This window comes from Podarcis pityusensis (assembly GCF_964106645.2).
Source record: "Podarcis pityusensis genome assembly, chromosome: 3".
Classification (NCBI taxonomy): Eukaryota; Metazoa; Chordata; class Lepidosauria; order Squamata; family Lacertidae; genus Podarcis; species Podarcis pityusensis.
Window position 1 is genome coordinate 34,141,408 of NC_138026.1, and position 17,788 is coordinate 34,159,195.

General features: G+C 38.6%; 1 protein-coding gene across 7 annotated transcripts in view; it reads left to right on the plus strand.

Moving 5' to 3' along the window:
* PHF3 (PHD finger protein 3) overlaps positions 1–17,788 on the plus strand; it is a 44,045-nt gene that overhangs the window by 15,944 nt on the left and 10,313 nt on the right. For 2 of the 7 annotated variants that reach the window (XM_080997882.1, XM_080997885.1), the window contains exons 2-8: positions 1,513–1,583; positions 1,932–2,002; positions 2,459–4,268; positions 14,392–14,707; positions 15,531–15,717; positions 16,367–16,520; positions 16,622–16,778. In XM_080997882.1, the coding sequence (XP_080854008.1) occupies positions 1,513–1,583; positions 1,932–2,002; positions 2,459–4,268; positions 14,392–14,707; positions 15,531–15,717; positions 16,367–16,520; positions 16,622–16,778 (2,766 nt within the window). Of the gene's footprint in view, positions 1–1,512; positions 1,584–1,846; positions 2,003–2,458; positions 4,269–14,391; positions 14,708–15,530; positions 15,718–16,366; positions 16,521–16,621; positions 16,779–17,788 lie in introns of all 7 variants that reach the window. The other 5 variants (XM_080997884.1, XM_080997886.1, XM_080997880.1 and 2 more) reach the window with 3 other exon arrangements.

Here is a 17,788-nt window from a genome sequence, read left to right on the forward strand (position 1 = left end):
CTTCTCAGTTGCTGATTCCTAGGGTAGATATGACATTGATGGAGTATGACTGCAGGTGTCAAGATAACTGGATAGATACACATGCTGAAACTATTCTTAAAGTGGCAGTTTTGTAGAGAAGTATAGATTTTTGGCATATTTCACTATAACTTAATATATTTATTTTGGCCTGAAGTTGAATGAGTTTTAATGTATTTGTATACACTGTCTTGTGTACAAGGCTTGCATCCAGTGTAGTGCTAAGGAACTGCCCTGTAAGCACAATGATTTCTACTAGCACAAAAGGACTTCCCCCTGCCACCACCCCCCGCTTGCCCCCAGATGTGTTCTGGGGTTTTCCCTACCACTTCAAAGCAGATTTGGGGAGGGAAGGGGGGAAATGGGATGACTGGGTTGGATATCACCCATTAAATGCAGTATATAAATAATTCAGATAAACAAATTAAGGAGATACTGAGTGATTAGCTTTGCCTGCAAAAGCTGTTATGACTTTCTTAAATAAAATTGTGAATCCTAGTGTAGGTAGGAAGATGCCAAAGTGAAACAGATTTTTGTATGGGTGCTAATGGAAATGTTCACACTACCTCCTACAGCTTTGTCGCATGTAGGGGAAGAAAAGTTGGAGAAGGATTAGAATTAAAAGTTTCTTAGGGCATTGTGAATAATTGGCAGTTGTAATCATATTTGAAAGTGTGATATTCTGATGTCTCCTTTAGTTTGTTGTTTGGGGGTATGTTTTTTCCTTCTACTTTTTTTTACAGGACTTTTATTTTGTAGATTATGTTGTTAGGCTATCTAGAAATAACAAGCCAGGAGGAAAAAGAAACATAAGGACAAAAGCACCAGCTACTTTTGAATGAGTTTATGTCATCAGGGTTGGATGAATTGCATCCCAGGATAGTAAAGGAACTTTTTGATGGACTCTCGGAGCATCTGTCTAACACAGACCTTTATCTCCCACCACCTGCCTCATGGGCAATCCAGCCCACTTGTTAAAGTTGACTCCTGGGGGAGGGGTCTGCTTCGCCAGTGCATTCACTACAGGGAACAGAGTGGGTCTAGTCACTCCATGGATGAGCTTGAGGGTTCAATCCTAGAAATGAATTGATTGATGAGTATCTTGCAGCTCTCATAACTGGAGAGCTGTTTAGCTTGGCCAAACAGAAGTTGTGCAGGCCTGACTTGCACTCTTCATGTGTGAACTGGCCTTAGTAAGGGGGTAGGAATATGGCATTTAACGTTGATTCTGTGCATTTTTACATGGAAATAAATCCCACTGAGTTCAGTGGGGCATATTCCAGTTAAGTGTGCAGAGGGCTGCAGCCCTAGGCTATGGTTCTCAGTCTCTGACTGGGAGCTTAGCAGGTGAGTCATCTATTAATAGTTCTCATGATGCAGACTAACATGTTCTGGATTTTAAAAATCTAAAAGCAACTCTCTAAAATTAAAAAGGTAAAGGAGATTGTCACTTTTGGATCAGCTCTTTCCATTGTTAAATTCTCTTTCTCTTAGGTGGGAAGGGACAGTGAGGGGACAGCTGATCATTTAAGGACTGAGAACTTCCTGTGGCAAATCAATAAAATGTGAGTCCTTTAAAATTGGCTATGACTCTTTCTCAAGGACCATGTATGAGAAATATACTGCTCTGGATGACTACTTATTTTACCTGCCCAGTGGGATAGTTTGTATATCATGCTTCCTAATTATCCCTTCAGTCTTATTTCTCTCTGCGCCCCCTCCCCATGCATCATTTCCCTTTAGTTAGTCTAAGTCTCCCAGCTACTTTCATGAGACTGCAGCCCTAATAGATACTTTTAAGGTTTAGGATTTTTATTTCTATTTTTAGTTGTTGGACTTGATGATATTATGGATGAAGGAGTTAAGGAAACTGCCTGCCGTACCATTGATGAAGATGATCTTTCACCTAACAGGAATTTGAGGGACCAAATGGATGGAACGTCAGTCAAATCGCCAAGAAAATCTCCACGTCTAATGACACAAGGTAGGTCTTCTGAGGAAGTTCACATTTTTAGACAGCAAATCTCTGCATTTGATTTAGTGTGGGCTGATCAGTGTGTTGGAGTCTTGGTTCACTGCTGAGTGAACACATTCAGATACCTAAATGTAGTTATATATATTCTTTCTTCTTGTGTTTTATCACTTATAAATGCATCAGATTTATATTTTAAGTGGAAGTACATTATTTGCCATCAACAGTCTTCCCAGAGATAATGAGAAATTGTTAACGTGTTAAGATAAACTTATGATCACAATGTTAAGTTATACGAATAAGCTTATTTTTAGTTTACGATGCAATCTTCTGCATGTCTACTTTGTAGTAAGTCCCATTGAGTTCAGTTGTGCTCATTCCAGGTAAGCAGGTACAGAATTGTTCCTTTTGTCTGTTATTTGGCAGATAGATAAAAATACTAAACACTTCATTTGCCTTTTTTAATAGAACCAGTACGAAGTCTGCGGCAGAGCACACTAGCCAAACGTTCAAATGCGTCACCATCTGTTAACCCCAAAAAATCAGCTGTGAAGTCTGGATCTGCTCAAAAGGGAGGACTGAAACAGCAGGATAAAGGGCAGACTAAATGGGAAAATAGTAGTGCCAAAGAGCATTCAAGAGATACTGAGCACAGTCGTAATGAATCCTGCCAAGAACAAGAGGCACTGGAAGTATCACCACCACCACCACCACCACTTTCTAGCAATGCAGAATTGGTTGCGTGTTGTGCAACTTCAGATGAAGTGAAAGCAGATAGTGGACATAAAAGTCCTAATCAGGCAAAACTAGAGGAAGCAGCTAATGAAGTAGGGAATTTTTCTCACTTACCAGGGACCAGTTCCCCAACTAAAGAAACTGAAAGCGTGACAAAAGTTGTGCTGCCCTATGGTAGTGGTGGAGTAGGCTTGGAAGCACCTGCCTTTACAGAAACTAATAAAATACAAAATAACAGTCTAGTTAAAAATGAAGGGAATGAGACCATGGTTAATAAATTCACTTCTGAAATGCCTTCAGATGAAAAGGCAAACATTAAAACTGAGGAGCTGAATGAAACTAAAATGGATGAGGAAAGCAAGGAAACAGGGAAGGCCGATACTCCTTTTGTTACAACAGCTTATGAGAATGCAAGTGAAATTCAGGAAACCCCTTCAGTTCAGCCCAGTTTTGTGGATGGAAAGCCTGCCTGTGCCTCAAGCTTGCCAGCTCATCAGATCAGCTTGCCAGATGACAGAAAAGAGCCCTCAGATGACTCTAGAAAGGCTGGGTTGAAAGATCTTCCTTTAGGTAGCATGGAACTTGACCAGATTGATTCAAAAGGTGTCAATACCACTTCTGCCAAATCAGAAACAAATACTTTAGAAGATGGTATTGCTCAGTACATTCCAGTCCAAGCTATACATCAAGAGGCTGACAGTGTAAAAATGGGAGTTCATGAGTCACCAGGCTTGCAGGAAGATGGGCATACTGGCATTTCATCAAAATGTGTAAAAAATTTGAAGCCCAAGCACCCCAAGTCTAAACAAAATAAAACTGCAGCTGCCCAGCAGAAAACAGCTTCCGTAAACCAAGAACTGCATGGCAAAACACATACTGTGTCAGCTGTTCGCAGCCAGTCTTCAGTAAGTCTGAAGCAGCAAGTCGAGGAGCATGGGGATCTCCAGCATTTTCATAAGCCAGTGAAAGTTAAGAAAAAACATGCAGATAAAGATGTGAAGGCCCAGGGCTGCGAATCTGGAATGGCCTTAAAGAAGCCGCTGCAGTTGTTAGGGAAAAACATTCCACGGGGCCAAATCCCACCACAGGTACGGAAGATGTCCGCAGAGAGAGCAAGTGACAAGTCTTCCAGCCATCATTCGGGTTCAAAAGAAATATCACACACAGTGTCGGGACCAGCACATCCTAAACAGGGGCAATTAGCCCACCACAACCAGAAGCAGTTACTGAAACACCCCATTCTTAAAGCCAATAATTGTGTTAAAGAAGAAGGAGGGAAAAGAGATTCGGCAGGTGTGCCTCTGGATAATTTGAAAGAGGATGAAAAAGAGAAACTGAAACTCAGAAAGTTAGAGAGGAACCTTCAGCCTCGACAGAGGAGAAGCAGTAGAAGCCTTTCAGTAGATGAGCCTCCGTTGTTCATTCCAGATAATATCTCTACTATAAAACGAGAGAGCTCGGATCACCTATCTCCCACTGAGAGCAAAAGTCTCTGGGTACCTAGTAAGCAGTGTGGGTTTTGCAGAAAACCGCATGGCAACAGGTGTGTGTTTGTGTGTGTAGGTATATGTTTTTGTTGTTCAGATGTTTCAGTAATCAGATACCTGCTACTCATGTCCTGGAGTCTAGCACCCAGACTATCTTTTTTAAATTAACCACAAAGCACCCTGTCAACTTTCTAACATTATAGACTCTTGAGCTACACTTTCTTAAGAAAGTAGGGTAAACAAAATAGTGATGAGCTGTGATTACCCAGCGTAATAGTTTGAGTCTATTCATGTTTACACCGAAATAAATAGTTGCTGTGTTCTGTACCGTCTGTGGCATAGTAAATGTGCTTCATGTCACAACATTGCAACATAGATATGCAGAAGAGGTTTCTCTGGAGCATTTCCTGCTGCCCCTCTCACAGCAGACAAGGCAATCTGCTGGTCAACTTTGAACAACTTCTGTGGGAGCTGCAGTAAAAAAAATGATAGCTCCAACTGGTTGAATAGCTAACATGCTGCATAAACACGATGCATAATTTTTTGGTATGGGGAATAGTAAAAGTGATGTTTGCTAGATGGAGGTATGTAATTTTCTCTGGGATATGTTGTTAGCTTCCTGATACTATCCACTGACGTGTGTTCTTTGGAAGAATGCAGTTGGCTTTTTTTCTGATGTTCCAATAATTGGGTTCTGATGAATATATTTGGTTTATATTTAATAATAATAAAAATAAATTTTTATTTATATCCTGCCCTCCCCAGCCGAAGCCGGGCTCAGGGCGGCTAACAACAATATTTAGTAAACAAAACTAACCAAAAGTATACAATAATAATTTTACATGGTATTTAAATATCTCAAAAAAGTTTTACCCCCAGTAGTGAAAAGTAGTTGAACTGAAATATATAATCATGAAATAAAATTGCTTCACTTATGTTTGATTAGGAAATCAAGCTCACTTAATGTGTTTTTAAAATGGCACACTTTACAAGTACAGTGGTACCTCAGTTTATGAACATGATCTGTTCTAGAGGTCCGTTCTTAAACCAAAACCGTTCTTAAACCAAGGCGCGCCTTCCCTAATGAGGCCTCTCGCCGCCAGTGCCCTTCTGCCGTTCGGATTCTGTTCTTAGACTGAGGTAAAGTTCTCAAACCAAGACACTATTTCCAGTTTTGCTGAGTTTGTAAACCAAATCGTTCTTAAACCGGACTGTTCTTAAACCAAGGTACCACTGTATTGAAGTTGTAAAAATTTAAACAGGATGACTTAATGGCTTATGCTTCCCTGACATTATTTAAAAGTTAAAGAATTGGGGAGTTGTATTTCTCATCACTAATTGTGTCACATGATAAAAACAGCATGAGCCTATTAAAAAAAAATAAGTTGGAAAACAAAAACCTTTAAAGATATTATTTTCATAGGCCCAAAGAATTCTGTATTCCCCTTCTTACTGGTAATCATCTAAAATAATAATTAACACTTTGAAACTGCCCATTTTGCCTGGTATTTTAGCTTTTTATTGTGTTACACATTTTATGAAAAGAATGGATTTTAAGAAATGGATTTATCACATCAGTGCTGGCATCTGGAAACATTGATTGGCTTTGTTTGGACATCATGCAAATCATAGTATAATGCGATAAAAACCTGGTGTAGCTCTGAGGAGATTGGAAACTTATTCACTTCTGGTTCCTGTTAATCACAGTTTAGTGTGTTGTCATAACCCTAAACTGTGATGAAGTTAACTAGTTCATTTAAACAAATATCTTCATATCCCATTTTTGAAGTTGACCAACAAGCATAATAGACCTTAATCAGTTTGTTGGTGTCAGGGAACTGCCATCAGTGCCGGAGGGAGAAAGCAAAAGCCAGAGGGATTCCAGAGAGCATCCAGGGATTGGGAGAAGCAGCCCGTCTTCTGGGGAAGAGAATCAGCGTAGCACCAGTGGAGAAGGGGGGCAGATGGGGGAAGCGGCGAGGCGGTCCCATGACTCCTTGCCTGGGACCAGCGGGGAGAGTAGAGGTCCTCCGCTGCCTACGCCCTCCTTGCGCAGAAGGCTTTCGCGCAGAGAGAGTAGGAGGAGACTAGGCGTCAAAGAGCTTCTTTGCTGGAAGAAGTTTAAGAAACGCCCACTGACGGATTCTGCCAGCGATTGAGTCAGCCACGGGTGAGTGGCTGTCCGGACAGAAAAGGTTCACTTTGGCAACCCAGCCAGGTGTTTGCACCCAGCCGGGGAGACAGGCACCTGCTTACGCACGAGCAACCCCCAGAACCATTACAGTTGGTTTGGACAACATGGCAAGTGATAGAAAAGCAACAATGGAAGCAAGAGTTTCTGAACTCTTTTATGGCCACACAGGAGGAGGGGCTAGAGAGTGTGAACCTAAACCTCACTGTAGCTTGTTCTTTTTATGCTAAATTGTGGTTTAACATGATGTCTGAACTGAGAAATTCTGTGCATAGAAATTTGAATTTCCTTTTTTAAAAAAAAAGGTTTCTGTAATTTAATAGATACCTAACTGTTGGTAACAGTGGTATCTCATTCTTCTGTTGAAAACGTTTACCACCTTTCTTTGTGGGTATTGTTTAAAATTGTGGAGTTGTATTCAACTAAAATAATTGCATGTGTGGAACAAATTTTCTTCCCTTGTGTGCCCACAAATCTGCCCTCTGGAATGTGGAGGAAGGAGAGGAAGGAAAAGTTCTGTTGCACTTGTGGAAGACATTATGCAATTATTTAGTTGGATCCAACATGTGGTTTTTAAGATATCAGTTGCCTACTGCATATTAAATTGATGGTCTCGTTCAGGTTGTTGGTACTGGTGGCAACATAATGCATTGGACCCAGACTTGTCCCTGCGTAAATTGAAGGGCTGTTTCCATTCATCCTAGGATCTGGGATGCAGTAGGGTCTTTCTGTTAGAGAAAGGGGCAAGTCCTCCATTTACTACCTTCCATACTGTTTTGGAAGATTATCTAACCATGCACTCAGTAGAATTCAAGTGGGAAAAAAGTCATTGGGTCTTCATTGCCTAAATTTTAGTAGCTTTTTTATTATGCTTTATAGTGTGCAGCTGACAGAATAAATGATGCCTGACTTTAGAACAATGTAAAATTAGTCCCTGCCATTATAAGCATAATTTGATGACCTCTTCCTCCAAATAATACGGGTTCTGATAAGTAGAAATTATGGAGTATAGGAAAGTTAAGCTGGCATTTTCAGCATGGTGAATAAAGCTGTATCCCAGCAGCCCTAATGGGCATGCATAAATTTTGCATTCAGGAGTTTGCCTTATTCTTATTGATATTGGGTAGTGTTGCATGTGTGCAGCAGGGAATAATTAAAATAACATTTACACAGAAATATGTGTTCATTTTGGTTGTTAAAACTAATGCTGAGTTTGGTTAAACAGTGTAATACGTTGTATTTTAAATGAATTTAAATGTGTAGTCTGGGGATCTTCTGCTTGCTGAAAATATAAGTGTAAAGGGAAACATATATAAAAACATACTTTCTGAAGTATGCTTACCACTGTACTTTCTATAGTTTGGTTCTTTTTTTACATTTGGAATAGAGTCACTTTCACTTATGGTGTACTGTTTGCCACTTGATAATTAAGTTAGTTCATTAATAACCTGCTTCACATGGTAAAATAATATTTTTTTATGTTTTTGGAAAAGTGCATCTAGTGGTCCGCACTTGCAATGATACTACTATTTTCTTTTTAATCCAGTTACATTAGGTTTCCTTTCAGGCTCAATTCTAACTTGAAACATTGCTTTTTGTACCGGGGCTCTCGGCAGTGGTTTAAAACTGTAGCACCCTTCACATTCTGTAAAGTGGATCCACATGATGAAACCACAGGGAGGCCACACTGCTGGTCCACTCACCCAGCTCCACTTCTTATCTCTGCATTTGAACAAATGCCTGATGCGGGTAGGCAGTTGCACTTGTAGAGTCTCCTTCCATTTGATTGCCAGCTTGTACTTTGGGCCTTTTGATCATGTAGAAAAACCTTGAGAAATATAGCTGGCTTTCCCCTTCAAACCTTTGCTCGATGCTCAGAGGTGGAAGTGGAGCGAGGCAAGCGGGTGAAATGTCCATGGCCAACCACTCTTAATTGTGTGTAGCCTGTTCACTTGGATCATGTGTGATCATGTGTGAAAGGGGCTTGTTTCTCTTAGAATTACGAATATCCTACTGAGAATTATGAGTATCTTACTGAGAAATGTTTGAAGTATCTTTTCAGAAGAATGATGTGAACAGAGGTCATACTACGTCATTAAAAACTGCATAGGAATATATTGCTGCAGTACAGATGTGCACATTAAACGGTGGATTGGATCAATACTAACAAAATAATCATATGAATGTGTCCTCCAATGCATGTATGTATCATGTTTGCAGCCCAAGGGTGGAATCCAGAGCTGACCTCTCTACTGACAGAAGGCATTCATCAGAGGAATTGGGGTGGGAGGAAATTTTCAGTGATTCCTTGTCCATCTTGCCCCTCCTTAAATCTGCTTCATAGGATTTTGGGGCTACCATATTTTTGAAGGGCATGGGGGTGGGGTTGCAGGTGGAGGGGGTATTACCAAAAATCACTGCCCTCCCACAGGTTCCCCATCTCTGTCCAACACTTAAACATTTTACTTTTTTGGAGGGTAATTCTCTTTTTCATCCCCTTGCCCCTGCTTAAGTTCTTCTTTAGCATTTGAAGATCAGATTGTCCTTGACATGAGAAATTTTTTACAGTTATGCCCTCAGTGTGGAATTTGTTGTAGAATCAGGGTCTTCCATGTTTGCCAATCTACAATACCTACTCCAGTTCATCTGTGTTTACAGTGGATTAACAATTTATGTAGTTAGCTACATATACTTCTTAAATAGTGGTACATTTGTTATACTTTATTCCTGTAAAGTTTTAAGAATTAGCTTCCCTTCTTTGTGTCTGTAAAAACAAAGAGTGGTTTCCCCCCTAAATGCTAGATAAGGGTATAATTTAAAAAATGCTAAATGGCTATATATGCTATATTGAAATCATGTATTTTGTATAGCCATACCAAGAAATCTTAAAATGTTTTTCAACAGAGTAGTTACTAAAAATACAGTTGACAGTATTTGTTTCACCCTACATGATCTTGCTTCACATCGAAGAATGGAAAGGAGTGAAGAATGACTTTTTGCATTTACTAACATAAATTTCTAGTTCCTGAATATGCTGCTCGATTTGTTTACAAGAGCAATCTGTGCTATGTATTTTAAATAAAGCTAATTTTGAGTTGGTGTATCATTTTTTAAAAACTTGCTTTTGAACCCAACAAAATTATTTTGAATGTCCACATTCCACTTGGGTGACTGCTTATTTGAAAAAGATAGTCTGGACGTTGCATTAGTATATTTTAAGAGACTCTGTATTTACAGTAACAAAACCATGGTTCAGATACATTTATTGCTTTACTCTGTTTGCAGAAGGCAGTACATTGTTGCAATCAGAACATCTGTTTTAAAAATTGGTGCTTAAGTGAACTGTGTACAACCAGTACTTCATTTTGTTTTCTTAAATTTTTGCAGCATGTTGGTTTTAATGTAAAGCTTATTGAAACACTTTGAATACCACCCCATTATTAATATTTTTAAATGATTTTTTCTTTCTTTCTGTTGCAGTTACACACCTGCTAATTCAGCCTTACAACATGAGTAGCGCTTGGACATCAAACTGTGAAGCTGTCTGCAGCCAGAATTTTTAGTATTAGCTACAGTTACACACACCTTCAAAAGCCACGGAAAAAGAAATTGTTTGGCCTTTAAAGCCGTCTTCAGCTCTTCATAAATGATTCTCTCCTTTTAGACATTTGGGGCATCTCCCTTGCCCCTTGACAAGTGAGATTCCTTATTACAGAGGTAGCAAGGGGGGTGGAGTCTTGTGGTCCTGCAGATACTGTTGGACTCTCATCCACCCTAATCATCATGGCTAGTTGAAGTCCAGCAATCTCTGGAGGACTGCAGGTTCCCCACTCTCTCTTACTAACTTTGCTACATGCTTGTTAGCTATCCTACATATACACAGTATTCCTAGTGCCAGTACTAAAATTCAGTCTCTAATGGACAAAATTTTTAAATGAATTCAGAACAGCAAATTGGGGTCTGATGTTTACTTGGAAAATGCTGGCTTTCATTTTTGTAAACTTTCGTTTTTGGCTGGCATGTCTATCCCTGCCACGTTCATATTCTCTTTATCAAAGTGATGAAAAGAAAAGACAAGGAAATGCCCATTGTGTTTGGAGAGTAAATTAAATACCTTTATTTTGTATTTGTAGAACTAAATTAGAGCTTTGTAAGCTGATACAGAATATAGCTAGCCAGCTAGCTTAAGCCGCCCAGAGTGGCTGGGGAAACCCAGCCAGATGGGCAGGGGTATAAATAATAAATTATCATTATCATCTGTTAACTATTCCCATGTTTGTTCTATAGGCTTGAATTTTCCTATAGCAAACCAAGCCATAAATTGATGTATTTGTCAAATCAAATTTCTGTTTATGGGTAGGATCACAGTATACATTTAACTTGTAAATAAAGTTCTGAAAGAGCTCATTAAGAGTTAGTAACAGTCGTATAAATTGGGATTGACACAAATGGTCATTATTCCAGACTGGAATTTTTTAAATACAAATATGTACTGATTCAGAATTCAACACAAAAAACATGCTTACAGGTTGTATGACATTAACTCTTAAGTCTGAAAAAATGAGAGTTAAATTGGAACAGAAATTACATAACAAAGAGTCAGATGTGTGTACATAGTTTAAGCCTGTGTTCATAAAGATTTATTTCAGTTGGTGTTTAACTGAGTTTAGTCACTTGACAAAAGCGATGTACAGATCTGATAATTTGGGAGCCATCTTGATAGCCTGCTCCTCGTTTGTTGCCCCCCATCCCAGTCAATGAATAACTGAGCCATAAGGAGTCCACCTTGGTGTTATCTTGTTTCTTTGCTTTTCTACTGTAATGCTCTTGCTGAAACAACATATTCAGAAGCAGGCTTGCCCTTTAAAAAAAAATCAGAAAATATAGATTCATTTTAATTTACCTAAACATAATTGCAGCTGCTTCATGAATGATTGTGGCAGCTGCTGTCTTTTGTTCAGGACACTGGGAGCACTGCTGTGATTGATCAACAGTTATGTTTATGTGCTCACTAGTTGTTTTAGAACACTTTTCTCCTCTCTTGAGTGTGCTTAGCATCTGAGTGAGTGACTGCTATTGAAAGTACAATACCCCCTTATTGCTGTTCTGAACACTTTCCCATATTGACCATTTCTTTCTTAATTGGAATAGTCGCTGCTAGTATTTCAAAAGTATGAAATTAATTCTGATTCCAAACATAATGTCCGTAACCCAAAACGGGCAGGAGTTCCCCATAACCTTTTCGGGCATGGGGTGAAGGGAACACTTTTCTATTTCTATATGGTCTCCCTACATTACAAATGCAGTCTTCTTTATGCACACCAGAGATGCAAGATCATAAAGCCTGAAAGGGCTTTCACTAGTCTGGGGATAGGCAGTGTGATGCCTGGCAGGGAGGGAGGACAGGAGGACTATAACTCATCATCCCTGACAGTTGGCCTTGCTGATTAGGGTTGGTGGAAGTTGTAATCACAAACATCCCAAGGGCACCATATTGGCTACTCTGGCCAGGTCTATTTTTCTGCCAATTCCTTATCTTTTCCACATTTCTATGAGGAGGAGCACTTTTTCTTACTTTTATTTCATTCCCTTATCGCTACATTTAGACATTCAATTTCTATCAGATTTTTAAAGCAAAGAAATACAATTATTTTCACACTAAATCTGAATATTTAGTCCTCCACATAGCTAGTTCAGCTTTCAGCAGATTGAATCTACACAATATAACTTGAATATGGATTTATCAGACATAACTTCATATTGTCATAATGAGATTTGCAATAAGTTTTGGGATCCTTAAACTGGAACATGACATTCTAGAATGTTTTGGTTGTGATGGAAAATGTCATGATTCCCCTGCCATAGAAAACAAAGCAAAATCAGTTCCTGGTTTTCAAATATGCTAGTTTTTATGGCCATCTTGGAAATTGTGATAGGCTCAAATTACGGACACAGTTACCTGACAGAAAATTTGGTTGAAACCACTAGTGCTTATTATCAGGTAATATGTTTAGTAATAGGCTAGACTAAAAAAGCCTAGAAGATAATCTGAAATACTTTATAAGTTTTATGTATGAGCTGACAGCTGAGATTTGTTTCTTATGCCTGAATGAAGCATAAAGAAATTGTTAATGGAACACTACACCCCCACCCCCCTCTGATTGTTAGAAGCCAAATAGTCACATATGTAAGTATTGGCTGGAAACCCGTATGGTAAAATTCTAGTCCAAGTAACTATGAATGTGAATCTGTACTTGGAGTTATTTCACCCCTCTGAGCTTGAGCTGTCTTTAGTGGTGCAAGAAGAAGTGAAGTACACTGTTCTTACTTGTTTCTTACTTGACATAGTTTAGAAAAGGCCAGTCATACTCTAGGATCCCATGCTCTATAGCATTCTGGCTATGTATTGTGTACCTCAGCAGGACACCCCCCCCAAAAAAACCCCAGGATTTATCGAGTATCAGGCAGGTCTATTATAACTGTTATTGTTATTAGAGGAATGTGGGTTAGCAGTGTAGTACAAGACAGATACTAAGGTTATTGGGCCACTTCATTAGAATGGTTGCTTTCAGTTACTTGGAGCAACAAACTATTGGCCGGACTCGTACCATGTAATGGCAGGCTTGTTAGGAATTGCCTTAGTGAATCTTGACAAAAAGGTTGTCCGTGTTTGCATCTTCCTGATAAGATCTTAACACTAGAACTTACAAATCTTTGTGAATAATTTAAATTCTATAACAAGTAAATTTGTGGGGGGAAAGTTACCCAAGCTGTTAGGGAGCACTTTTAACATTGATTTCTGCTCTCTAGTGAGTACTTCAGTCTTCTTCTTATAAACATGAGGAGGGAATTTAACGTGTTAATTGAGGTGTTTGGGGGCAGGGGGAACGAAGGCTGCTTGTGCAGTGAGTTTTGGCTCACTCCTTACAGCTGTGCCCCCCACCGGTTCTGGTGGTTTCTGCAACCCTCCAGGGCAGATTTAGGTGGTGCAGAGAAGCAGTGTGAAAAGTCCTGTTGCATGAGCAATCTCTGCATGCAACAACTTAGTTGAATACCATCCATAATTTTCTGGATTCCTGTCTTTGCCAAATGCTTGAAAGATAGAAATTCATATCCACCAGAAGGCTGCCCTTAAGTTTCCCTCAACTGTTTCAACTCCACCTTGTTTTCTATATCATTTTAAGGAGAAATTCAAAATGCAAGAGATTGGATGTCCATAAAATGGTACACCCTTCTCCCTCCCTAGAAAATAGAGAAAGTAAAGACTACTGATGAGTGCAAGGGGAAGTTAAGATTATTTCTCGGTTTGGGTTATCTTAAGTTTCAATATTATGAAAAATGTAAGGTGCCCTTTAGGACAAATATCTATTAGGAGATTAATTGCAAAATAGAATAGATCTATGAAAAGACCAACTTTTATTCTATTTAGGAATGAAATTGTTTCTTGCACTGGAATTGTGAACTTCTGCTTCACTAACTTTGTTAGTTTGTGGCAGTTGCAGCCATGCTTGTTTAATGATCTAGATAAAGCTGCATTTTGAATAATGCAAGGATATAAAATGTCATGTGATGCCCAGTTGGCCAGCTTAGGTCCTCTTTTGCTAATATTTTGGTGATGTATGATAATTTGATTATATTTTTCTGTTGTGCTGCATCATTTTGTACTATGAGAGGCGTAGCATATTTGGAGGGGCACATATACTTTTAAAGGTGTATAAGCAACTTAATCAGTTTCTTTTCCGGGTCTATTTGATAGCCAAAGAATTCTTTGATTCTTTGCTACATTTCTAAATTAGTGTGACAAGATCCAATTTTGGTGTCACCTTGGCAACTCCTACCATGTTGTAAGGCTGGAGCAGTGGATGCAATCTCCAACAAGCTGAGTGGAGCCAGTGCTGCAATATACTCCCTTTAAGATGTGATGTTTTTACAGTCGAGGAAATGTAAAGTCTTAAGCACATTAAGTCATTTGTTTTTTCTTGTTTCAGGTTTATGGTAGGCTGTGGCAGGTGTGATGATTGGTTTCATGGTGACTGTGTTGGTCTGAGTCTTTCTCAAGCACAGCAAATGGGAGAAGAAGACAAAGAATACGTATGTGTAAAATGTTGTGCTGCAGAAGACAAAAAACCCGACCCTGTCAATCAAACTATACCGGATGCACAAGTGAAACCGGAAACAACACAAGAAGGTAGAATGATGGAGTGCGAAAAGCCTGGAATAGCAAAACAAATCTCCATGTGTCCACAAAGTAAAACAAAGCAGGGAGAAGAGACTATGAAGCACAAGGTCAAAATTTTTAAAAGGGTAAGAAATGCTATTGTAGTTGCTATATAATAATAATGATGATGATGATGATGATAATAATAATAATAATAATAATAATAATAATAACAACAACAACAATAACAACAACAACCACAACAACAGTAACTTTTGTAGGCTCCTGTAATTTTTTATGTGATTTATAAGACAAGGGGATACATAATCTCTTAACACGGTTTAAGGAATTTGCATATATTGACTGAATTCTGTACAATTTTTGAACAAGGCTCATTGGAGATTATGTATATTGACTGGGAAACGTGCATCATTCCATCCTCATGAATGGATTATGAGCACATGCACCCTGAACCCTGGTGAATGTGCAGAATGTCTGGTGATTATGTACTTTAACAACTCAACTTGCATTACCCCTAACATAAAAATATATATTCTGCCTATCTGCACTCCCAACGTAGAGAAAAGTAACGAATGACAGCTCTCCGAATTCATTGAGGAATGTATGGTGTGAATGTGAACCTCACAGAAGGTTCTCTGCTCTGGTGAGGCTTTCATGAATAGTGGTATATAAATATTTTTATGAATAAATAAACTTGTGGCCTCATGTTTTAGTGCATTAGGTGTTAATATTCTGTTTTGGGGCCTTTTGCTGGGCTTCATAGGCAGAGATGCCAGAAATTTATGTTCATTTAAACGAAACTTCAGTGTGCATAATTTCCTCTGTTTTTTAATCTACATCTAATCAACACACACACACACATGTAAATGTATAGGTATAAAACTGATCATTCTGTTAGAAAGGACTGCAGTCCAAATGCTTTCTAAGATTTCTTAACACTTGTTGCAGGAATCTGGTGATGGAAAACCAGTATCGGAATGCAGAGATTCTGAAATGAAAAAAAGGCAGCAAATTCCTGTTAGGAAAACAGGACAAATGGTTGCATGTCCTCAGCGATCATCGGAAGACAAACACGAAAGAATGAATAAAGACAATCTCAATGTCTCTTGTTCAAGTGAAAGCACAACAAAAACCGGTAATTAAAAATTTTGAAGTTGCTTTTTTTTAAAACAAAAACAAAATCACATTTAAAATATAATTTTAATACGGTACATGGAATGAAATATATAAGTGCTCATTTTAAATACTGCTGTGTGGGTTGCAGCTTAACCTGACAATGGAAGACTTGGACTCCTAAAATATTGCTTTCATTGCTGGAAATAAATATTGTGAAGGGGGACAGCCACTAAGGGCTCACTGGACTTGGGTGCCTATAGTGACAAGAGAAGGCAAGTTGCTTCCTCATGCAGGCTTTAGGATCCTACAAACCAGGTCTTTAATAAAGCATACAAAGCTATGGTCTACAATTTGGATTCCTTAACATAAATTTCATTAAAGAAGGCTGACTTTTAATGGAAAGTATTTAGGATCAGTTGAGTAATTTGCTGTCTGTCCCGTAATTTCTAATAGAGATGGACTTGGTTTACAGGTTGTTGTTTTTTTTAGTAAGACAATGCCTAATATTGTTTTGTACTAATCCCAACAGGATAATCAGTTGTGTAGATCCAAAATTACGTAATTGTATGTTCTTTCAAATGTAACAACGCCTTCCCTTCAACCTTGTGAAATTTCAAATTCAAGTTATTAAAGCTATCCCATGATGTGACATTTATATTTTAATGCAGGTGTTCAGGATAAACAGGAAGTAAAGAAAAAGAAAACGGAGAAAGGGGGAGCAACCAGTAATGTACACCCAGCTCCTGCCCCTGCATCCAAACCTTCCACTGATCAAATAAGGCAAAGTGTTCGGCAGTCTCTTAAAGAAATCCTGGAGAAAAGGTGCGGCCGACGAGCTAAACAAATTGTTAATGTCTCGATTGTTATTGTTTCCTGGTGGAAACCAAACCAAACCAAAAACATATGATGTGTGTATTTTTCAGGCTTGCAGACTCAACACTGAAGATTCCTGAAGAAAGAGCAGCAAAAGTTGCAACTAAAATTGAAAAAGAACTATTTTCTTTTTTTCGAGATACTGATTCCAAGTATAAGAATAAGTACAGGAGCTTGATATTCAATCTGAAAGATCCCAAAAACAATGTAGGTGATGTTATCTATGTTTGATACACATTCTGAAATCTTTCCGTTAGTACTTGACTTTCTTAACGGGGTCAGTGTGATAAAATATAACCTGCTTATGGTTCTCTCCCCCCCCCCAAGTGCTAGCAGTGTTGTCTTTCAGTTATTTTGGTAGCATATCCATATTGAATAATGTTTGTGACTGACGATGGGTAGAGTCTAGTCCCACTGTTGACCCATGGAATAACTTGTTTCAGCAGGCATCTCCACTAATGTAATAGAGAAGTGGAGCTTATATCCTCCCTCCTCTTGCAATCCTCTGTGGTATCGCTCTCTATTAAAATCTGGTGGTTGTGGGTGGGGAAGGGGCTGCAATGGGAGGGGGAAACTTCTAAAAATATTTCTTCTTTTCTTGTGTTAGTGAAGGAAATTTGTGGGTCAAAAACTGTTACGTGAGTGGAACAGCAGCATTGGATTCCACCTGAAAAAATGTGGGTCAGCCCAATCTATAAGCTCACTTCTTTATGATTCCTTGCTATTGTTGTTCTCTGTTGACGTCTGTAAAACTAAAGTATTGCTGAAAGGTACATAGATATGCCTGCAGATCAAGTCTGCCAATGAAATAAGTTGTCTGATAAAACTCCAACTTTCTGTGTGTTCTGGGAGGTTTCCATTCCTGCATTCTAATGTTTCTTGTTATGTTTAACTATACAAAATTCTACAAAGGACCCATATGTCTATTTCTTTGTTCACCTAATTTAAACTACCAGCACCTCTTCAAATCTTTTTCCTTGGTGAGAATTTCATTTTTCAATAACTATTGTTTGAAAAATCAGCCACTGAAAACTCACCCGAGTTTCATTTTTCGAGATGTGTCCTTCAGGCTAGCAAAGAGATCATTATTTATTTATTTATTTATTTATTTAAAAACCATTAAAACGTGCTAAGGATTTTTAAAGAATCTGACTTCACTTTGTGAAATGGTGGATCCATTAAGGACATTAATGTACAACTATTTGTATCTCTGTGTA